This window comes from Equus asinus, chromosome 8, assembly GCF_041296235.1.
Source record: "Equus asinus isolate D_3611 breed Donkey chromosome 8, EquAss-T2T_v2, whole genome shotgun sequence".
Lineage (NCBI taxonomy): Eukaryota > Metazoa > Chordata > Mammalia > Perissodactyla > Equidae > Equus > Equus asinus.
The window spans coordinates 84,978,572-85,001,558 of NC_091797.1; the positions used below are offsets into that span (position 1 = coordinate 84,978,572).

General features: G+C 53.9%; 3 protein-coding genes across 14 annotated transcripts in view; all 3 read right to left on the minus strand.

Moving 5' to 3' along the window:
- Positions 1 to 287, minus strand: part of GCN1 (GCN1 activator of EIF2AK4) — a 58,661-nt gene extending 58,374 nt beyond the window's left edge. Inside the window, exon 1 of one of the 2 annotated variants that reach the window (XR_011505376.1) lies at positions 179 to 287. Coding sequence is in view for 1 of the 2 variants with exons in the window: in XM_014862439.3 (XP_014717925.1) it covers positions 179 to 196 (18 nt within the window). In the remaining variant the exon portion in view is untranslated. The remainder of the gene's footprint in view (positions 1 to 178) is intronic. The other variant, XM_014862439.3, reaches the window with a different exon arrangement.
- A 1,288-nt stretch (positions 288 to 1,575) lies between these two features.
- RPLP0 (ribosomal protein lateral stalk subunit P0) lies at positions 1,576 to 5,788 on the minus strand. The gene is made up of 8 exons (XM_014862441.3): positions 5,677 to 5,788; positions 5,314 to 5,415; positions 4,164 to 4,339; positions 3,969 to 4,056; positions 3,696 to 3,842; positions 3,400 to 3,585; positions 2,177 to 2,317; positions 1,576 to 1,809 (listed from the first exon to the last, which is right to left on the minus strand). The coding sequence occupies exons 2-8, from the start codon at positions 5,365 to 5,367 to the stop codon at positions 1,648 to 1,650; spliced, it is 954 nt and encodes a 317-aa protein (XP_014717927.1). The 5' UTR covers positions 5,368 to 5,415; positions 5,677 to 5,788; the 3' UTR covers positions 1,576 to 1,647.
- A 2,919-nt stretch (positions 5,789 to 8,707) lies between these two features.
- The window catches only part of PXN (paxillin), a 46,500-nt gene continuing 32,220 nt past the window's right edge, over positions 8,708 to 22,987 (minus strand). For 3 of the 11 annotated variants that reach the window (XM_070516178.1, XM_070516179.1, XM_070516182.1), the window contains exons 2-11: positions 20,689 to 20,915; positions 20,267 to 20,382; positions 19,685 to 19,821; positions 19,372 to 19,573; positions 18,394 to 18,529; positions 12,947 to 13,117; positions 12,651 to 12,824; positions 11,981 to 12,062; positions 11,691 to 11,839; positions 8,708 to 10,848 (exon numbers count right to left, since the gene is read on the minus strand). In XM_070516178.1, the coding sequence (XP_070372279.1) occupies positions 10,582 to 10,848; positions 11,691 to 11,839; positions 11,981 to 12,062; positions 12,651 to 12,824; positions 12,947 to 13,117; positions 18,394 to 18,529; positions 19,372 to 19,573; positions 19,685 to 19,821; positions 20,267 to 20,382; positions 20,689 to 20,915 (1,661 nt within the window). In that variant the 3' untranslated portion in view covers positions 8,708 to 10,581. Of the gene's footprint in view, positions 10,849 to 11,690; positions 11,840 to 11,980; positions 12,063 to 12,650; positions 12,825 to 12,946; positions 13,118 to 13,392; positions 13,495 to 14,112; positions 14,425 to 14,679; positions 14,956 to 16,029; positions 16,873 to 18,393; positions 18,530 to 19,371; positions 19,574 to 19,684; positions 19,822 to 20,266; positions 20,383 to 20,688; positions 20,916 to 21,111; positions 21,285 to 22,987 lie in introns of those variants that run through there. The other 8 variants (XM_044775760.2, XM_070516176.1, XM_070516175.1 and 5 more) reach the window with 7 other exon arrangements.

Sequence of the window (22,987 nt, forward strand, 5' to 3'; positions counted from 1 at the left end):
CTGCGCCGCCCGGGCCGGGCCGGACTCGGAACAGTGAGGGACCGGCCCGAGGCAGCCCAGGGGCCGCGCCCTCCGCAGCCGCCGTCCCCTGGACCCCTAGACGAGCGACACGAGCGGTCGGGCCCCGCCATCCGCGCTCACTCGCTGAGCGCTTCGGCCCCGCAGCCGCCCTCCTCACCTGCGTGTCCGCCGCCATCCTGCCGGCGCTGACTCCGGAACCGCTTCCGGAGCGCTTCCGGGTCACAGCGCGGGCCCACGCGGCAGGGCGAGGCCGGGAGCCCGCTGGGGCCGGGCCTGGCGCCCCCGGGCGGGACGGCGGCCGCTGCAGCGCAGGCTTGGAGTGGGGTGCCGGGCCACGCGCCGGAGACGAAGGCCTCCGCCTCAGGGCCCGCCCTTCAGCCTCGGGCCGGTGCCCTTCGCCGCCTGGCCTCGTGTGAGACGGGTCTCTGAGGATTAGTAACGCGGTGAGATCGCCCTGCAGTCCCCGACCCCCTTCGAGCCCATAGGTCCAGCCTGGACACTCCCATGGGGGCCTTTCCTGAGTGAAGACCACGTGCTTTAGAGAAATGTGTTTCCTAGATGGCAGGAACTGAACTAGGTAAAAAGGAGACAGCGAAATATAGTGTCTTGTCCTGAAAGTTTGTAACCCAGGGTGGACGATCAACGAGTTATAAATCAGGGGTAGATATGGCAGTCAGGAAGGGATTCAGGACCAGAGGAAACCTTGGATGCTCCAGGCTGGGAGCTTAAGCCAGGCCCAAAGGGTGGGATGCTGGGGGAAAAGAAAAGGCCTCACGGTCCAAGAAGAGTTGTCTGAATTTCTCATAGTGCAGACCTGCCCACGCTATAGACTAATTTAGAGAATGGAGTCTGCATAGCTTAGTCGTTGGTCCCTCTACCAGCAGTGGCTTTCAAACTTTTGACTGAGACCCATTACAATAAATACATTTACATCATGATCCAGTACAAGCTTATAAATGAAATATAAGCTTCACAACAAAATGCCTACCCTTTCAGCAGTCAGGTGGTGTTTTCTCTCTTTAAATCAGTCACCACCTAGTCTTTATGAATTGGACAGCCACCCAGTTTAAAAAACCCTGGCACTCATTGAGCGCTTCTCTCAAGTGACTAAACCTACTGGTGGCTAGTGGCTGGATGGCCATGGAACCAAGAATTCTAGTATAATAAAAAATATAGTTATGGGCCAGCCTGGTGGGGCAGTGGCTGAGTTTGCATGCTCTGCTTCAGTGGCCCAGAGTTCACCAGTTCGGATCTTGGGCATGGACCTACGCCACTCACTTATCAAGCCATGCTGTGGCAGGCGTCCCACATATAAAGTAGAGGAAAATGGGCACAATGTTAGCTCAGAGCCAATCTTCCTCAAAAAAAACAAACAAGTTAAAGGTGGGTCTAGAAAAAACACAGGATGTTAAGAGAGCAATACTTCACTTACAAAGAGGAGACCCAAATGTCAACTTCAAATAAAACTCTGGTTTTACCATGACTTTAGTTTCTATCATACAGCACATAAACCTCAAAATGCAAAAAAAAAAAGAAAACAAAGGAGTCCAGAGATTTTTAAGAGAAGTAAGCCTTTATTTCTTTGTTTCACAAATAAAGCTGGCTGAATTGGTTGCTTTTTGGTGATTAGTCAAAGAGACCAAATCCCATATCCTCGTCCGACTCCTCCGACTCTTCCTTTGCTTCAACCTTGGCTGGGGCTGCGGCAGCAGCAGGAGCAGCAGTGGTGGCAGCGGCCACGGGGGCAGCAGCCACAAATGCAGATGGATCAGCCAAGAAGGCCTTGACCTGAGGCAAGGGGAAAAGTCTGTGGTCAAAAGGGTCATCCGCAACCCCTACTATTCACAACCCTTTGGCCTCTGTAGAGCTCTAGTTTAATGGCCAACATCTTTCAAACCAGTGAAGCCTACCCCGGAAGTGACCGGGGAGAACAGCCTGGTGAGCTTAGGCCCAGGTCCTACCTAGTAACTAACCCTTCTTTGGATCTCTTGTCATTTCTAAAGTCAAGGACACACCTCCCCTGCCCCTCAACCTCTCTAAACTACACTTAAAAATTTTACCTGCTATGTAAAATATAAAAGCACTAACTCTGCAGGCTGCCATTTATCCCCCTGCTAACTGTCAGGCCACCTTGGTCCTCATGGGTTCTTTTTACCTTTTCAGCAAGTGGGAAGGTGTAATCAGTCTCCACAGACAAAGCCAGGACCCGCTTGTACCCATTGATGATAGAATGGGGTACTGATGCAACAGTGGGGTAACCAATCTGCAGACACACACTGGCAACATTGCGGACACCCTGTAGAGAAGGAAAAATTATACTTTAGGTGAGACATCATAGAGAAAAGACAGTGAAGTCCAAGCAAGTTCAAGGGCAGACAAGACTGGCTAGGTTAGCATCTTGGCCTCACAGAGAACACTTCATCCCACACCAAATGCTTCTGGCAGAGCAATTCATAAATGCTTTTTGCCCTCATTCCCCATCTGGATATTCCCTATACCATAATGATGGTGTTTACTTCAAAAGCCACGATTTTGTGAAAAATATAAACTGTTAACGTAACTGCTGAGTTCCATGAGAAAAACATTAAATTCCAGGGGCTGGCCCTGTGGCCAAGTGGTTAAATCCACATGCTCCGCTTTGGTGGCCCAGGGTTTTGCTGGTTCGGATCCTGGGCGCAGACATGGCACTGGCTAAGCAGGCCATGCTGAGGCGGCATCCCACGTGCCACAACTAGAAGGACCCACAACTAAAAATATGCAACTACGTACCAGGGGGCTTTGGGGAGAAAAAGGAAAAGTAAAAAAAAAACATGTTTTAAAACATTAAATTCCAGATGTGAATTTCATCCACTAGTAAGATTTTCAAGAAATAAGATGAAGTTAAGAGTATATATATTTGCAACTTTTCATTTGTCCAAGAAAAGAAAAAATTTCATCTTCTATCATGTTATTCATTAATTAAAGGATATTTTAATGGCAAAATTAAGCAAGACAGTCTCAGAAGAGTCAATCCTCCCAACAAAGGGTTCTTGGCAACATTCATGTATTATTAAATTGTCCACGTTTTTCTCATTTTTCCTTTGACTCATGACACTACCCAAAATCTCACTTTACTGCAGATTTATTATTGCTAGAATAGCCCTCATTATGTGCCCAGCACTATTCTGGGCTGGGTAAGGCTTTATACCCATTAATTCATTATGTCCTTCAACAATCTTATATTGTTATTGCCATTTTACAGATGAGCAAACTGAGGTAGACAAATTAAACTATCCTTGGTTACATAGTTAGTTTCAGCTGCGTGACCGGGATTCAGTTAGATGCTAGTCATGCTCTCAACCATTAATGTAAGAAGGGGCTGGAATCAGCAGCATGTACCTCCAGGAAGCGAGAATGCAGAGTTTCCTCTGTGATGTCAAGCACTTCCGGGTTGTAGATGCTGCCATTGTCAAAGACCTGCTGGATGATCAGCCCAAAGGAGAAGGGGGAGATGTTCAGCATGTTCAGCAGTGTGGCTTCGCTGGCTCCCACTTTGTCTCCAGTCTTAATCAGCTGCACATCACTCTGAACAAGAAGATAACAGTTGACAGTTAACACCTGGACATCTAGCAGGCGCAAGGCAACCATGCCCCAACCACTTGCCTGGCCAGCACTGGCAAGCCAGGTCCACTCACCAGAATTTCAATGGTGCCTCTGGAGATTTTAGTAGTGATGCCTAAAGCCTGGAAGAAGGAGGTCTTCTCGGGCCCCAGACCAGTGTTCTGGGCTGGCACAGTGACTTCACAAGGGGCAATGGCACCAGCACGGGCAGCAGCTGGCACCTGAACAAAAACAAGAAATGTGAGACGTCTCCTCTGCACAGATACAACCTGAGAATGGTCCATTTTCCTTTTAAGGAGCCAAAATTAGTGATAAGGTCTCTTCTGCCAAAGTAATTCTCCCCTTACCTTATTGGCCAGCAGCATGTCCCTGATCTCAGTGAGGTCCTCCTTGGTAAACACAAAGCCCACATTGCCCCGGATATGAGGCAACAGTCTGCAAAGAAAAGTTTACAGGAGATGGTCACCTTTCAGCACCATTCTTCTCCAGGAAAAAGGAGAAGGGGACAGAGGAGGACAAAGATGCCCAGAGAATTAACTGACTTCTCCAGAGCTGGGTTGTTTTCCAGATGCCCTCGGATAGCCTTGCGCATCATGGTGTTCTTGCCCATCAGCACCACAGCCTTCCCACGGAGGGACATGCGGATCTGCTGCATCTGCTTGGAGCCCACATTGTCTGCTCCCACAATGAAGCATTTTGGATAATCATCCAAAAGTTGCTACAAAAACAAGCCAGAAACAAGCAAAGTTTACAAGGAGAAAAGAGGAAAAATATCAGGAGAAACTAAATCCTACAATGGCTGGTTTCAATCTCGTTCCCTTTCTTCTGTGCTTTTGAAGTGACTCAGAGATTGGGACAGTTCTTCCCACTAGGAGCCACCAGAGTTCTAACACTGCCACATTTGTCAAAGATTTGCTTGCCGAGTATGAATGGTGAAAATTAGGTTTGTACGTTCAACCAGAACATTTTTTTAATTTTAGCTTTCATTTTTAATTTTTTCCACTTAAGAGGCATGTTTCTGATTCACTAAAATGGCTGAGTTAACAAAAAAACAGTGCTCCAAATAAGGCTAGATTTACAACATTCAAAACACAATGTAAAGCAAATACAACATAACATTACTTGCAAAATCTGGATTTTGGGTATGTGATTATTGTACGAGTCTCGTGTTTTGTGTGTCTGAATACCTTCATGATAAACAAGGGAGGATATAATAAACTACGCTCCACAATGCAGCCTGAAGGGCAGCACGGTCAGAATTTCCAGGGAGGGAAGACCCACCTGAAGTCCATCAAAAAGATAACATTCACTAGACTTTTAGCTTTTTGACTGACAGGACCTAAATATGCAACAACTTGCCTCCTTATGACGAGTCATTCCTTGCCTCAGCCCTTCCCAAAGATGGAGGCAGAGAAGTAAAAGCATGATGAGCCTATCTGGAGGACAGGCAGACCTGGGTATCAATGCTGTCATCACAGGAGCCACCTAACCTGCCTGCGCCTGTTTCTCTGCAACAAGGGTGGGAGGGGGGCCGCAGAGGTCAGAAATTTGTGAAGATCAAATAAGACTCGATAAGTGTCTAATTCAGTAACTGGCACCAAGTAAGCGCTCAGCACACAGCAGCAGACTGTCCCTGTAAGCGCCCGGGGCCGAGGCAGCATGATGGGCGGCCGCGACCCATCCCGCACTTACGATGATCTTAAGGAAGTAGTTGGACTTCCAGGTCGCCCTGTCTTCCCTGGGCATCACGGCGGTGCGTCAGGGATTGCCACGCAGGGTTTAAAGACGATGTCACTGAGGAGAGAGAGGGAGCTCAGACACCCCGACACCGAGCCCCACCGCCCCGCCGGGCTCCAAGCCCGAGGCCTATGCGGAGCGCGCCCCGCGTGAGCGCCCGCTGGCTCGGCCTGGGGCTGCCGCCGCTCGGGGAGTGCGAGCCGCCGCCGCCGAGGCCCCAGCCAGGATAGGCCTAGACCACGCGGCCCCCAAAACCCCGCAAACACTCCCATCATTCCCTCCGCCGGTTCCCGGAGCGACTGCCCCGACCACACGAACCTCTCACGAGGACGCCTGGCAAAAGAGATACCGCCCGCCGGCGAGTACCTTTTATCTGTGAACGAAGCCACCAATCAGAAGCCGCGGACGGCACCCCTGCCTATTGGCTAGCGCGAACGCCTGTCAGGTGAAGCAGAACTGACCTAGGCAGCCATTGGGTGATATCGCTGCCACTCCAGCCAACGGGAAGCCGTCTCTAAATTAGGTATTTAAGGAAGGCTCTGCCTGATACCGGAGGAGGTTTCTGAGCTGCTTCCCTCTGCTGGCCTGGAGCTGCTTTTGTGTAGGAGCTAGAGTGTGAACTGAGACCTGGTTTCTCCCTGCCAACTGGCCAAGTCTCAAACTAAAGATAATGACGTGGAGCTGAGAAATAATTGCACATGCCTTAGAAACAGAATGGTCTCTGGTCTCCTCTACAGTTTGTTCTTTCCCCTACCAAAACAAAGGGATGCTTTAAAACCTAAGTCGGGGGGCCAGCCTGGTGGCACAGTGGTTAAGTTCGCCCCTTCCGCTTCTTAGCGGCCCGGGGTTTGCCGGTTCGGATCCTGCGTGCGGACATGGCACCGCCTGGCAAGCCAAGCCATGCTGTGGTAGGCGTCCCACGTATAAAGTAGAGGAAGATGGGCACAGATGTTAGCTCAGGGCCAGTCTTCCCCAGCAAAAAAGAGGAGGACTGGCAGTAGTTAGCTCAGGGCTAATCCTCCTCAAAAAAAAAAACCTAAGTCGGATCATTTCCTCATCTGCTCAGAATTCTTCAAAGACTCCCCAGTTCCCCTGAGTAAAAAATCTAAAACTTAAACTGCCTGCAAGGCCCTATATGATCAGCTCTCCGCCTCCACCTCTATAATCTCACCCAGACGCTGCTCTTTGCTGCTTTTCCAGAGTATGTGCCTACTTTAGGGCTCTTGCCCTACCTATTCCCTCTTTCTCGAAGGCTCCTTGCCCATATCCACAGGAGTAACTCACCTCCATCAAGTCGTGGCTCAAATATCACTTGCTCAGAGGCCTATCCTGATTGCTCTATTTAAATTTACAAAAAAATCCACTCCCACTCCCCCTTACCCTGTTCTATTTTTTCAGTAGCACTGACACCTTCTAACACATTATATAATTTATTTATTACACTGTGGTTTTTCTGTCTCTCCCTGCAAGAACGCAAGCGCCACAAGGTAGAAATTTTTGTCGTGTCCCTGGCACACAGTAGACGTATAATAAATGTTTGTTGAATGAATGAAGGCAGAGTTTGCAATCAGATGACCTAGATCCAATTACTTATTCTGCCACTTCCTAGCTGGGTCATCTTAGGAAGTGATTTCACCTCACTGACCCTCTTTTCCCTTTCCTTATCTGTGAAATGGGGATAATAATAGTATCTACATTCTAGAGTTGTTATGAGGATTACATGAGCTATGTGTTAAGACAACACAGTTCCTGGAATGTAGGAGGAAGTCACTAAATGTTAGCTTCTTTTATTATGCATCCATTCAACACTTATTTGAACAATTGTGTTATATCAATAAATTTTTTTTAACGAATGAGCTTAGATCCTTGGGCCGAAGGAAAATTTTTCTCTATCTCCACCCTTTTCACTCCACCAAGTTAGAAATCTCTGTATTTTGTTTTAAACCCTCTTAGTGCCTCTGATGATGAGCCTGTTTAGTGAACCGCTGGAGTCGATTACTGCTAAGATCCCTTTTTGATGACAACATACATGCATGCTCAGCATTGTGCTAAGTACTTTGTGTGCATCACCGCTGTTGATCTTTACGGCAATTCCCTGAGGAAGTATAGTATTGGTATTTCTGTTTTATCGATAAGAAAATTCACAGAGAGGTTAAATAATTTGCCTAAGTCCCTCTGCCAGTAAATGATGGCTTCAGAACAGAAATTGAGGAGTAAGTTCAAAGCCCATGGGCCTTACTATGCTATAGTTCCTTCCAAACCCTGACTGTCTCCCACTAAACACACTTTTCCAAGTATGTACATACTCCCGTGGTAACTTTCCAAGGACATCCTGGCTCTGATTATATAAATATCATCTCTAATTGTAGTACATCAATATAATGGAATACCATGAAGCCATTAAAAAATGATGCAAACCTATATTTACTGACACGGGAAAACGTTCACTATGTACAATTGAGTGAAAAAGCCAATTACGAAGAAGTGTACCATATCCATTTCTAAAAAGAAAAAAAGAAATTCAACATGGGCTGGAAGAATACACCAAGTCATTATCTTTGGGTGAGGGTTGAAGGTAATTTTCACTTCTGAGCTCACAGTGAAATGGTCAAAGTTCAGACTAGAATCCAACATGCTGCTTTTGGAGGACCATTCCAAACAGGGAAACCGTGCAGCCACAGCTCAAGGGGGAACAAAGCTGTCCAGGAAGCTTCTGGTGCCCTTAGCTGGAGTTTCGGTCCTGACAGGAGCAAGGAGGAAGCATGCAAATATGCACATGACCACAAGGGAGCAGTAGAGACCCATCTTCAACTGTAAATCTGCAGCCTTCAGTTTGGAAGGTTCGACACCCAAGGTGTGCCAGCATGTCGAGGGTGGCGTGTCCTGTCAACGGAGGAAGACAGGCAGAGGCCAGCCCCGGGGTCCACATCCTGTCTCTGTGCTCACTCAGAGGCTTGCCTCATGCATGTTGGTTCTCCTCTCTGAACCCTTCTCCATCTGCAAATGAAAATAAGGCCACCCACAGGACCATATGAGGATGCCCTCAGTGAATCCACGGCAAAGCACCTGGGGCAGGGCCTGACCCACACAGGGCCCAGTAACACTGCTCCCCAGCCTGCCCCCACCAACTACTGAGGAAGGAGCAAAGCTCACACAGGAGCCAGGAGGACCTGTGACCACAGACAAGTGTGCTGTGGGGCAGGATCCCATCCCCAGGGCTTTTTGCCTCAAGTAAGGGAACATCAATGATTTACCCGCAAACTGGTCCTAGCGAGTCTGGGGAGGGTTTGGTCTCACTTCTGAGACTAAGCTGCTATCTCAGACCACAAAGAAAAGGCATTAACACAGGTGAAAATAATGGCAAACTTTATTGGCATAAATCACAGGAATTGAAATGGGGAAAAGCCTGGTTAAAAGTTTACAGAGAAAAAAAATCAAATCATCAAATAACCATTGACCCAGAGGGTGGACCCCAGAAACCCCAGTCCCTGTAGGAGAGTGGCCTGGGGCAGGTCACTGTAAACACAGCAATAAGGCCTATGGGTGGAAGTGGAGACTTTAGACCTGTGGAGGGGTCTGGCTGACCTCCCCTGCTCCCAGCCCTGCCACAAAGGAGGGACCGTCTCCTGAGACCCCAGTGCACTCAGCCTCTGCCATGAGGCTAGCAGAGCAGTCTGGATCTTCCTCACTTCAGACCCCACTGGGGCCCCTTTCTGCTGACCAGGAACCCCAGGTGTGCCTGCTCCAGTTTCATCCTTGGGGAAGAGAGCTGTGGGGCTTGCCATTATTTCAGCAGGATCCTGTCCCTCTGCCCAGAATCCTTTCAGGCCCCTTGCAACAACCTGGGCCCTTTCCCCAGACCCTTAGTCTCCAGGGAGGGCAGGAAATTTGGGGAAGTGATGCGCCCAGTGGAATCAATAAGACCAATGGTCAAAATCAGACACCAGCTTTCCTGAGAAGGCAGAAGAGAAGCAGTGAGGAGGCCAAGAATGTTCAGTGGGTTCTCTTTGTTGCCAAAAAGTTCACAGGGGAGCAGATGCTCCTAATGGCTTAGACAGACAGGAAAGTACCCTTAAAGCGTACTTTCCTCTTCTCCTCCCTCAGGAACAGGACGGATGAGGTTCAGAATTCTAGGCCCCAAAGGGCAAGACACCCTTAGGCCAGTTTCAGTTAAGAGCTTGCTGGCCTGGGTAATAAGGAAGGGGTTTCAAAATACAGCAGTTTATAAAACAGTCCTGGTGAGCTGTGAAGTTAAAGGAGGGGAGTCTCAGAGCTGCTCCCAGTTCACCTGCTTATGCTAAGAAAAAATAAAATACAAATTGCTTCCCCACCCCAAGCCCTCAATACAGGTTAACCCCGTACCACAGCCACCGTGACCAACAGTACCAGCAGCAGTGGATAAGGAGTAGAGTACAAAAGGGGACAGCTTTAAAATGTCTTCAAAATCATTTTGTATAGAGAAGTAAAAGCAACGCGGACGATATGAATTCAAACCTCAGTGTAGAAATCTATCAAAGTCAGTACAGTGCCAGGCATGGGGTGACTCCCCGCCTCACGCCATCCCTGGAGATGGAGGAAGTGACTACAAAACATTATTGCTGGAGAGGACTTTCTCAGTAGAACCAGAGCATTTATGGGAGGGTAGGGGGCGGTCGCCCAGGCCTGGGGAGACTGGAAGGGCAGGAGGAGCACAAGGAACCTTCCATGGCCCCTTGGGCACGTCCATCTTTGAACGGATGGATTTATGCTGGCATTGTCTGGAGGGAGCCAGGTGTCCCCCAACACTCTCAGAACAAAGGTAATTAGGTCGAGGGGGAAATAAGGATAAAAAGAGACCCCATCTGACCCTGCCTGCCCTCCCCGCTGGCTCTACTGCCAAAATATGAGTAAGAGATGGCTCCAGTGTGGGGTGCTGGCTTGGCCAGGCGAGTTTGTAGGGACACGCATGGGGTGGGGTGGGGCCCTCCAGTCCCCATCTCCAGGGAGGATGAAGAGCTGGCAGCCTGGGGAGAGCTGCAGGAGGAAGGAGGCCCAGAGGCTGTGGCAGGGGGAAGAAAAGCTGGCAGGGCCCCACATGGCCCTCTTGCCATCCTGCACCAGCTGAGGACACAGTTTCCAGTTTCAGTCGGGTTTGCCCCTTCACCCCTGGGCGAGGCCTCTGGGTCACAGTAGCAGTTGGGGAGGCTGGGCCAGGGGAGAGGGCAGATGAAGGGACGAGGGCGCCTAGCAGAAGAGCTTGAGGAAGCAGTTCTGACAGTAAGGCTTGTCGTTCTGCTCCTTGAAGGTGCCCTTGTTGAGCTGCTTGAGGCAGAAGGCACAGACGAAGTGCTCTGGGTGGAACTTCTTGGCCATGGCGGTGATGCAGCGGCCGGTGATGGGCTTCTGGCAGCCAGAGCACAGCGAGCCACGCCGCTCGTGGTAGTGTACCTCACAGTAGGGCTGCCCGTCGTGCTCAAAGAAGCTGCCATTGACGAATGGCGTGAAGCATTCCTGCAGGCAGAAGAGGCAGTGGGGCAGAGGGAAGGGGGCTCAGGCTGGGGTAGGAGGGCTGAGGCAGCTCCCAGCATGAGGGGCAGGAGACAGTCAATGGTCGCACGCTCCTAACAACTCCCACTCACTAAGCATCTCCTATGTGCCAAGTGCGGCACTAAACACTTACTGAATTCTCCCAACAGAGGGGGCAACTGAGGTGGTAGAAGGTATGTGACTTGCCCCAGGTGAGGCAGCTACTAAGTTGCACAGCCTGGATTGAAACATAGGTCTGACTCCTGAGCACTGAACCAGGTGGCTGTAAGGTGTGCTCAGAAACCATGGTGCTGAGAAAAGGGTTCCATGGTCCGACTCTGCATCTTAGGTTCCCGTTTGGAGATTCACATGCACACAGGCATACAGTGAACGGTGTTTCCCAAACTTATTTGGTCAGAGGGCCCTTGTTATTAGATCCCTAATAACATCTGTGGGTCCCCGTTACCCTCCAGAATACAGTTTGGAAACCACTGCCCATTTCCATTGAGGCTACAAAATGCTTGCATCATCCCACTTAATTCTCACTTACCTTCCTCCTGAACACGACCAGTCCCAGGGCTGCCACACAAGACGAGGCCGTGGAACATGCTAACTTGCTCCTGGTTTCTCCCAGCCTCAGTATGAGCCCTGGCCCAGGACCCAGTGGACTTGAGGAAGTGTACCCACTGCCTGCTCACCCCATTAATAACCCCAAACAAGGCCTCCAGTTTGTCCAGTTTGGATCCAGAAAGCACAAGAGAGAGGCCCTTCTCTCCCCAATGCCTGCTCCCAGCAGCCTCAGGATGCGTGGGCAGGGGGCTCCTTACCCGGCACACGAAGCACTCAGGATGCCAGAGGGTGTTGAGGGCCGAGATGTAGTTCTCCAGGATGGCCCGGGCACAGCCGCCACACTTGGGCGCAAACATGTCAAAGTAATCCTTCCGGCAGTAGGCCTTGCCATCTTTCTCATGGAACCCTGAGGAGTAGGGGTTTGGGGGGCAGAGTTAGGGCCTCCAGAGGCAGAGCAACCCCGACTCCAGCACCAGTAAAGTCTCCCAGCCCCCCACGCCCACCCATGCTACTCCCGGGGGCAGCAAGTTAGTCTGCCGGTCAGTACCTTCAGGACCGAAGAAGGCGCCACACTGGGCACAGAAGAAGTGCTCGGGGTGCCACGTTCGGTCAAGGGCTGTCACCACTTTCTGTGAAAGCAAAGTGTGGGATTAGAGCCAAGGTGTCAGCCTAATGGAGAGATCCCATGACTGAGACCCACAGGCAAGGCTGTGCTTTCCACCCTCACCCCCAGTGCACAGCCAAGGAAAGAGCAAATACTCACAAGGTCAGGGTCTCTCCTAATCGTGCTCTGAATACCACCGAGAATTCCAATTTGACACACTCTCTCTTCTTTAATCTTTACATGGGCTCGAGGTCATAGGTTCTATTGTGATTCTCATTTTATAAGTGAAGAAACTTGGGCTCAGAGGCTAGGCATTCCCCTCACATCACACAGTGGGAGAGTGAGTGAGCTGGCATTCTACTCCATTTATCTAGGCAGGGCTCCTAACCTCTGGGAGTCTCTGTGATGGGAGGTGGAAGGGAGGTGGGGCTGCTTAATGTGCCCCAGGCCTGGGTTTGAATCCCAGCCCCACTGTTTCCTAGCTGGGTGAGCTCAGGCTTGTGACGTGACCTCTCTGAGCCTCAGAATGCACCACCTGCACCCTCAGAGGGTTATAGTGAAGACGAAATAAGCCCACGTGGCTGCCTATCCCCGCTGTGCCCCAGGAACTCACATCCAGGATGGGACCGTTGCAGTAGTAGCAGCGCGGAGAGAAGAGGTTGTGATAGTCCTTTTCACAGTACGGCTGTCCATCCCGCTCAAAGAAGTTCCGGGATCCGATCTCCTCCTGGCAGTGGGTGCAGACGAAGTGCTCCGGGTGCCACGTCTTCCCCATGGCAGTCACGACCTGAGGACAGAAGCAGAATGTGGCTCAGCCCTGACCTGCCACATTGTACCCTTGAGAGAGCAGCTGAGGTCCCCGTGCCCACCTGCTGCTCCCTCCCCTGCCCCGCCCCTACCCATCATCACCTGCCCGGCAATGGGCTTCTTGCAGGCCCCGCAGACCCCTTTGGCAACCGTGGCGACGCCCAGTTTGTTCAGGTCGGATTGCAGGCTCCCCAGCATGCTGTCTAGCTGGCTCCCGGGCTTTGGGGGCCCCCCTGGGGGAGAGCTGCTCCCCGTCTTCCCCTGGGCCATGAACTGTGGAGACAGGGAGAGAGGACTGGTCAGGACTTCTGGGCTTGGGGATGGTGTCTCACAGCACCACAGTGCTGGGGGCTTTTCTCCCTCCTGGACAGATGGGCTGATTGAGGCACAAGTGCAACCTCCTCCAGAGGCCTCAAGAGCCCTCAAGGTGACAGTGGCATCTGCAAGACACCCTGGTGGTCAGAGGGGCTCACAGTACCCTGCCGGCCTGACCAAGGCCCAGGAAAACATAGCAAGCAGGACACTAAGCCCCCAGCCTTGGCACTGACCCCTCCCTCGTCCTGCCCTTCAGGACTGCTCTGCCTGCCGTTCGGAGGCCAGCCAGCTGCCCAGCACAGCTCTCCATCTGCTCTTTGTTCCAGGCCCTGGACCTTAGATAGGGGAGGAAACGAGGAGGAGAAATTTTTTTTTAATTAAGGAAGAAAGAAAAAGAGACCTTGTTATTGGACCATTTCACAAAAGGGAATTTAGAATGAGATAAGAGGGTTTTTTTTTTTTCCCCATTGGCAGTACCAAAATCAGAAGAAAAAGTCTAGAGAAAAACAACCCAGAGAGAGAGGCCGAGGGAGTGATGAAGAGGGAAAGGGAGGTGAGCCAACCAAAGGCATGGGACACAAGAAGGAGAGGTGACGGGGCCAGAAAACAGAGAGGCCTCCAGGTCCCAGGCCTGGGAGCCACGGGAGGAGGAACAGATTGTGGTTTCCCTTCAGGACCTGGGGCAGGACTGAGGGGGAGCAGGAAGGGGCAGGCAGAGGAAAGCCCCACAGGGAAGCAGAAGACACCTGACATCCCTGGGATGGGAGAGCGGACATCAGATTAAGTGAGAGTCCATGGTCAGGGCAAGGTCTAAGGAAGGACTGTGGTCTGTGCTGGGCTTGTGGCCAGAGAAGCAGAGGCTGTGTGTGTGCACATGTGCACAGAGTGGGGACACCACTTAGAGAACAGGATAGGGACAGGCAGGGGCGGTGCTGGGGCCCCAGGAGGCCTGCCTGCATCGGGGGGAAGAGCGGGTCCTCGTCGGTCTGGCAGCCCACAGACCTCCCAGTGTGGGGCGCAGGAGGGGGAGGGGTGGGACCCTGTGCATCGTCTTCCCAGGACCCTGCCTCATCACTCTGGACCCCAGAGGAACCATGGGTGAGAGCTGAGGGCCCCAGGACAGATGGGGCAGGCAGGCTGGGCTTGGGAGAAGAGCTGCTGGTCGAGGCATCTTTGCGATCCTGGAGCAAAGGGACAGGAGGAGGAGAAGCCAGAACAGAGAAGGTTCTTCTCAGGGGAATGGGAGAGCCAGGAGGGAAGACAACCTGGGAAGAAGAAAGGAGGGAGAGAGATGAAGAAGGTTGAGGAAACATCAGCTCAGTGAGCAAGGACACAGAGAGGTGATGTCCCCAGACTCCCCCTGGGCCTTCCCACCCTGGCACCTAGAGCAAGGCCAGCCTCACAAGGCCACAGGATGCAGGACCACCCACACACAAAATCTCCCCTCCAGCCAGTGCTGGGGAAGAATCGGGGCACCTGCTGCCCTGGCCCTGGCCCAGGCCTGGGCATCTCCTTGCTACCTTCTCTACAAGCTGCCCCCCGGCCCGCCTCCCGCGTGGCTGCACAGTGATGATGACGCCCTCGGTCAGCCAGTCCTCGACGGAGGCCCCTGCTGCCCCCGCTGCCTCCTCTGCCTCCGGCTGGATGCCCAGCCGACCCTGCAGCTCTGCGATGAGCCGCTCCTGGGATGGGGTCCTGCTCAGGGTGGCGGGGTCCAGCCGGCGGCGAGGGGAGGGCTCCCGGGACATGGGGTGCGCGTGGCCCGTCTCCCGGCTCCTCCTGATCACAGAGCGGATCTGAGGGGGAAGGGGGAGGCTGTCACAGTCCCACTCCAGGCTCGGTCCAGTGCTGCTCAGTCCACACTCAGGTGCCCTGGGGAGGGGAGGGCAGAACAAATCCAGCAGAGAAGAGCCAAGCTGAGGTGGGGTGGAGGCAGGGGCAGAGCAGACTCCCTTCACGCAGCACTCACCTCCAAGGAGGCACTGACCTTGGGCAAGACACTTTACTTTCAGGGGCCTCAGTTTCTCTATCCTTGAAATGGGGTTACAGTATTTTCCTGGCTACTTTACAGGATTATTACAAGAATTATTTGAGAGGATGTTAAGTGGACATTCTTGAAAGGGCATAAGGCTTTTTCTTTCTTTCTTTTGTAACAGAAAAATGAAGTCTTTTCTTCCAGTAAATCTTTCAACTAGTTTTTTCCTTCTTGTTTATATTATAGCCTATTTGTCTGTAACAGTTTGGGGTTTTACTGTTGTTGTTTTGTTTCGTTCTGTTTTTGGAAAGGGCATAAAATTTTAATCAAGCAATAAGAAATAATAACAGGAACATCAGCCATGGCTTGAGGACTGCGTACTGTGTTCTAAGCACTTTCCAGGCATTGTCTCATTTAGTCCTCTGGACAACCTTGGGGGAAAATGGTCTATTATTACCCCTATTCTAAAGATGAGAAAACTGAGGCTGGTGGGGGGTTGCCCAAGGTCACATAGGTAGCAAGTGTTGGAGGCGTGGTTTGTATTCAGTTCTTTCTGGTTCCAAAGCCCATGCTTCTAGCCATTTCGTACACATCACATCAGGATGAGGGGGGAGCTCATCTAAAGGCAAAAGCCTTAAACAAACAAGAGGTTTGCTGTCACTAAGAGAATGAGGTGGGTTGTCACTAAGAGAAATCCTGGGGCCCAGGAAGCTCCACTGGCCCCAGAGATCCCACTGCCAAGTGCTGGCTGCCAGGGTCACAGGCCATGGTATCCTGAGATTTGCTGCCCAAGCAGACATGCGTAGAGTGGGAGGCTGCATGCAGTTAGCCAGGAGTGGCGCACACTCAGGCCTGCCAAGGGCCATGCCTAGCAGCTGTGCGAGCTTGCGCCTGCCTGGCCGGAGGTGGAAATCCTCTCAGTGGTGCTGGGGGTGTCCATGACCGCGGCATGTGGAAGCTCTGGCTGTTCCCGCTTGGCCTCGGCAGCAGCTTCGGTGGTGGCCTCTGGCCGCCTGGGGGTCTCGGGTCCCTGGGTTGGCCTGACCAGGCTTCCCTTCATGGGCGTCTCTCCACCTAACTGCTCATCAACTGGGACAGGGTAGCTGCCTTCCGCCTCCCCTGGCTCTGGCCTTGCCCTCTCCTTCCTCTGTCCACGTTCCTTCGTGGGCCTCCAGGTATCTGGGAACACAGTCTGACGGTCCACAGCCTTGACAGCTGGCTCGGTTACTTCCTGGAAGGTGGGCGTAGCTCCATGGGGAGTCTCAGGCCTGAGTGCCTCCAAAGCCCACGGCTGCGACCAAGTGGCAGCCATAGACCCCTCCGAGTACAAAGGACTTCTCGACGGCCCTTGGGCGTCTCCAGGCTCCTGGGGACCTGTACACCCAGCTCGGGGTAGAGAGTGGCATGGGGGAGCCCTGGAGAGCTCACTCATGAGGTCTGGTGGGTCCCTCCAAACTTGAGCCTGGCTCTCTGTACCAGATGGCCCCAGAGAACCCTCTGCAGAGGGAATCCTTGACTTGGGGGTGTCAGGCATCACCCCGAGGCCAGCCAAATCAAGCCAGCTGGGGGCCACAGGAGGCAGAAGGCCCCGTCCACTATCGTTGCCCTCAGCGCAGAGGACCTCCAGGGTGTGACCATGGCCTCCAGGAGGAAGAGGAGAGGGAAGTATGTGGTGTGGGGATGGAGCTGAGTTGGGCAGCAGCCCCAGGGCACTCAAGGCCACAGCAGAGGAGCTGGTCTGGAAGAGGAGAAAGACAAAAGGCAGAGGGGAGAGGAGAGAGAGACGGGAGAGGTGAGAAAGCAGGCTCGCTGCAGGGGGTGGGCTCGGCCATGGGGCTCTGAGAGCCACCATCGACGTTGACCAAGGTGGCTGGGAAGCTGAAGCATGAGGACTGGCCCTCAAAGAAGAACCAGACCCCCAAAAAAGGTTTTCCTGGACTCCAGGTCCTTGGACCCCATCAAACCCAGGCAGCAGAAAACAGCCACTGAGCCATACCTGTGGGGCCACCACAGGCAGAGCAGGTAGGAAGGAGAAAAGGCTAAGGTGAGGTGGGCCATGGGGAGACAGGTGACCATGGGGAGACAGGTGACCAGGGAGGTCAGCCCAGGCACCAATCAAGGGAGAGTCAACTGCAGGCAGCTGCCCTGTCTCCTCCAACCTCAGCTCAACTCTGGCCTCGATCTCTCCCAGACAATCCCAGCTTTCCTACATCCCTCAAAACCTTGCTCTAGGGGCACGTCCAGAACCAGTGCAGCTTCTCACGGGGCATCACGACTCTGGCTGTCCCACAAAGCAACAGCAGGAAGAGCGCTAGGGCAGGGCTCCCTTAGGCCCACACCTGAGTCCAACTGACTTGCTTCTGACCATGGCTGCTCAGAACCACCCGCACACAAGGGTCACAAGCCCAGGCTGCTCCCATGCCCCACTGTGAAAGCCAGCCGAAGGGAGGCTTGGAGGCACCATCAGGGCCAAGAGCACTCGACCGCTGGCTCCCCTTCTCAGATTCCCTAAGTACGCCCCAAAGGTCTGGGCCGACCCACGTGGAAGGGTGAAGTCAGCAACTGTTGGCAAGTTCAGTCAGTATCAAATCCCACGGAGGCCCTGCATCCTCTAAATAAAACATCTCGGGTCTGGCAGGCCTGGGGAGGCCCGGGAGGGGAGGGGGGGGCCACCTCCTGCAAGATTGGCCCAGTAGCTGACGGGTTAGATTTCCCACAGACAGAACTTGTGGGGACTCAGAGGCCTCTGGAGGGAGAGGGGGAAGGATGAAAGGAGGCTGGTAGAGCAGGCCTGTGGATTCAGGAGCCAGAGACAGAAAGAAAGAGGACACGTTGAGGACAGCCAGCACGGGAGATGGGGCTCCAGGGCAAATGACCTCTCAGGCACAGGATCCCAAGTCCTACGTGGCCCAGTAGAGAAGGCCCTCCCCCACCAAGAGCAACCATCAACACAGAGCCCTTTGTCCCAGCCTCCTGATCCCCTCGCCTGGGTGGCTGGGAGCTGGGAACACCGAGGAGGAAGGAATGTCCCTGCTGCGTACTTCTCTGCCTTCACAGGCTGTGAGGCAGCTCAGTCCCCACGTGGGCTGACCCTCCCTCCCCCGAATCATGGCCCGGCCAGGGCACTGCAGGGTCCCTGGCTCGGGGAGAGGCATCCAAACATTGAGGGGCTGAGTTCCAGCTACTCACACTGAGGTACAGAGGGAGAATGGGGAAGGCTGAGGGGACAGGGCATGGAAGAGGAGGGGCCTCAGGGCACCTTAAAATCCGACAGCGAGGCCATGAGTTCATCTAGCTCCCTGGTGGCAGAAGAGGCTGAGATTCGAGTCTGCTGCTGGCTGGAGGTGACTCGCTGAGGGCTGCTCATCTCGCCCTGGTTCACAGTGATGGCAGGGCTGCAGGGTAGGCATGGCATCAGCAGGGACCCCAGAGTCTAGGCCCATGCTCCCCCAGAGTGGCCCTCCCCTCCTCAGGCGATCAACATCTTAGCTCAGCACTGGGGTGCTGCCACCCCCAACCCAGAAGATGCCCACCAGCTCCCAATCTCTCCTGGGGACCCATCAGTGGGAGGTGGTTACTGTCAGCTAGGGGGACAGAGCGCTGCAGTGAGCTGACGTAGGAGAAGAGAGGGCAGCTAAAATGGCATCCTTCCCAGGATGACGCCTCTGGCCCTCCTAGCCCAAGTTCAAGCTTGCCTGTTAAACAAGCCCAAGCACCCTGTGCATCCTCCACAACACTCTGTGTATATGTGAGATTGTTCTAACGACATGGTAACACCAAGAAGAACTAACATTTAGTAAGCACTTGCCGCGTGTATTACAAGTTACGAGCCAGAAACCATTCCAAGTGCTTTACACGTGTTAATTGGCCTTATCCCCACTATCCCACATCCCTTTACCCATTTTATAGATGGGAAAACTAAGATTGGAGAGACACCACTTAGCCAAGATTTGAACCCTATTATGTGGCTCCAAAGCCTGTGCTGACAGCCACTAAGCTATGCGCACCCTGGGTATCACGATGTCTGTCTTTTTTTGATGGATGGTGGCTCATTGAAGGCAGGGATGATGTCTGTCTGACTCACCACTATCCCCCCAGTGCCTAGTGCAGGGCCTGGCAAACAACAGGCACTTGTGGAGGCAATGGGTAACACTGGGGCTAAGTGGACAGACAGTGGAGCATGGGCACTGGCCAGGTGAGACCTTCCCCAGCCTGGGAGAGCCCAGCGGATACTCACACGGGGCTGGGCACGGAGCTCTCCAGTTCATCCAAGAGACTCTCCACGCTGGGCCGCACGTCCTCCAGGCCCCGGCCCCCATTCCGTTTGGGCTTCTCTTTGGTCAGGGTCCCAGCTTTGCCCCCCAGCGGGCTGTTATTCTCCGGGATGCCATAATGGGGGCTCAGAGCCCCAGGAAGCGGGGGGCTTGAGTTGGCCTCATCTTGAGAGACAGAGAGAGAAAGGCTGCTCGGCCCTAAGCCCTCCAGGGATCCAGAGGTCATCCAGGGTCCGGGGGTTCTGGCAGGCCCCTGCCCCAGGGACCCAGACCTACCTGTGGGGAAGCCAGGGGGGTTATGCTGCACAGCGTTCAGTTCCAGCAGCAGGCGGTCGAGTTCGGAAAGGTTGCTGCCCAGAGAGGAGCTCATCACAGTGGGTGAAGGCTCAGCTGACTTCTGTTTGTTGGGGAAACTTGGAGACGCAAAGGGAAGACGAAAGTGAGATGCTCTCCAGCTTTGGTGGCCCCAAAAATTCTCAAGGAAAATACAGCAGAGGAGATATAAAGTCTTGCCCAGCAGGAGGACGGATAGCGGGGAAGGGATGTGGTAAAAGGAGGGAGGAAGGAAGTCTTGCCTCAGTTCCTCAGCTACCCAGGGTGACATGACAGCCCAGTCCAGCCGCTGCACGGAGGTGGCAGTAATGAGGCCATCGGAGATAAGAGGAGTCGAGAGGCATTATGAACTGGCTGGGAGCCTCGGGGCCTTCTGCAGTTTAATCCAACGACCCGACCCGTGAGGCAGAATCCTCCTCTGGCCATTGCCGTGCCTGATCCCTGGCCTCAGCTGCCTCCAGCCCCACTGGACCCTTGGATTTCCCAGCAGGAGGAGAACGTTTGCGGGGAGGGGCTTGGGAGTACCTGTAGACGTGCTCTTCCTCACCGGCTCGGGGACACTGAGGGCCCACGCTGTCCTGGGGGACCGAGGCACTGGAAGTTTTGGCACTGGAGCTGTACACGGGCGACGGGGACTGACGCTGTGAGAAGGAGAGTACTCAGAGCCTCCCTCAAGGGGAGAAAGAGGAACAGCCCAGTCACCCACAGGAGGCTCCTGCGCACAGCCAGTCTCACCAGGGAATTTCCACACTCTGGCCGGGAGACAGGTGATTAACACTTGGTCACTGCCCCCCTCACATGGCGTCTGGTGGGGAAAGCCCGACGTTGCCTGGCCCCTCTCCCCATTCCCCTGATCCCATTTCTCCGCTGGTTCTCCAAGCCACTGCCAGACAAGCTCCTTTTGCCCCAAGGCTTCTGGGGGCTTCTGAGCCTCTGTCCCCACCTACCTGCTGGTGGACAAATCGGGAGGCGCTGGGCTGCCACTGGTCTAAGGGGTCAAGGATGGTGCCATTGAGGGCCTCACTGGATGGGGGTGGAGGGACAGGGGGTGGCACGGCAATCTCCTGGTACGTGTGGTTTCCAGTTGGGTATGAGTAGGGGGTCTCCTCTGACAAAAACACAGGCCGTTTGGAGATGTGGGAAGTGGTGGACTCCAAGTCTGCCAGCAGGGCGTCTACGGAGAAGAGGCGCGAGGAGCAGGTAAGAACCAGGGATCCCAGCAACTCTCCAGTGGCAGTGCCCTCCCTTCCTGCACCCAAGAGCTAATAACTTCTGAGCACCTGCCCCGCCCATGGGAAAAATGACCAGCCTTAGGACAGGAAGATACCAGCCCAGACCAGCCTGCCTAAGATCCAGCTCCCAAAGCTGACCTCTTCTCCCCAGACCAAGACTGAAGGTGCTCTGGAGGCTCTGCGGGCTGCCCTTGGGGGTCTCCTACCTCTGGGAGCCGGGCACCTGCCTCTGCCTTCCCTCCCGACAGGGCTGTGCCGCTGGCTGGCTGGCAGTCAGAAATGCCTGCCTGGAACTCAGCACTCTGACTCCGCAGGGCAAGGCGGAGAGAATGGGCGGGAGGGGCCCCACGTCACAGGGAGGGGCCCGGGCAGTACCAGGTCTCACTGAATTTCCAAGAGCTTAGGCTTCCTCAGCTCCTAGACTGGAGAGGTGGTACCTGCCTTCCTGACCAGGGAGAAGCAGAACCCCAGGCTCCAAGCTTCTCCTGAGGCTCCGGGCTATGAGGTGAAGTATATGGGGAGGGGGGCTGGAACAGGCTGGTGCTACATTCCCCACCCCCTTGGCCAAGCAGGGGGTCAAGACTGCTCCATAGGCTGTTTCTGCAGCAGCCTGGCAAGCAGCCTGGCCCCAGAGGCTGCAGAGCCCCACTATTCTGCTTTTAACAGCAACGTGGGAGCCGAATCAGCCCTCAAGTGCAAGCTTCCCTTTCCCTGGCACTTGGCAGCCAACAGGGGGGCCCCGAATCTCCCCAGTCTCCAGACAAGAAGGGTACAGCTGGGGAGGCGGGGGTAGGAACTCCCCTCCTGGGACCCTCGACAGCCCACAGTCCAGAGAGCCTGGCCCTCAACTTCATTCCTGCCATGCTCATGGACTTGCTCCTTCTCACCTCCCTAGTGACCTGTGGGGGTCGGGCAATGTTCAGCCCCTGACCCTGAGGATAATCATCATCAGAAAGCAGTGACTGTGGTGGGGCTGGCCCAGTGGTGCAAGGGTTAAATGCGCACGTTCCGCTTCGGCGGCCTGGGGTTCGCCAGTTCAGATCCTGGGTGCGGACATGGCACCGCGTGGTAAGCCATGCTGTGGCAGGCATCCCACATATAAAGTGGAGGAAGATGGCCACGGATGTTAGCTCCGGGTCAGTCTTCCTCAGCAAAAAGAGGAGGATTGGCAGTAGATGTTAGCTCAGGGCTAATCTTCCTCAAAAAAAAAAAAAAGAAAGAAAGCAGTGACTGTATTTATTGCCATTTGCTAGTAACAGGCAGGCGCTAGGCATTTTGCATACCTGGTCTCTCAGTTAATCCTCCTAACACCCTATGAACTTGGAATCCTGATCCTCCCTTTACAGATGCAGAAACCGGCTTCGAGAGGTGGTGGGACTTGCCCCAGATAACAAAGCTGATGAGTGACAAGACAGACTCCTCAGAAGCCCCAAACCCCAAAAATCTGGCCTGGAAGATGCTGCCGTGACCACAAGATGATGCTATATTTAAACAGTACAATTTCCCGAGTGACAGGGCCTGAGCTCTGAGGGCTGTCAGTCTGATCCTTCCTTGACGCCCTGTCCCCAACCCCATCCCTGCTCAGAGGAAGTAAGAGAGAAGCAAGGCCCACACCCAGGGCCTTGGTTTGCGGGCCCACACCTCCCAGCTGTCTGCCCTGGTCTCCTACCCCAAAGGTCGGCCACACCTTCCCCAGGCTCCTACTCAGCAGGTCAGAGGGGAAGCTTGTTCCAAGGCCCAGGACCCCAGGGCCATCAGCCCAGCACAGGTCTCCGGACTTCCAAGAAAGGTCAGTTCCTGCAGCCCCCTCCCCCTCTAGGTCCTTGGGAAGAAGTCTAACTTCCTGTCTCCAGCAAACCGGAACTAGAGGGAGTCAGTGTGTGTCTAGGTAACAGCGGAAAAGGAACGAGTGTCCAGGACCAATCCCAGTGGCCTCTCCACAGCCACACCTGCTGCTTTGGCTTCACACAGCGTCCATTTCCTCTGGGCCCAGTCCAGCAGGGGCGGGGTCCCT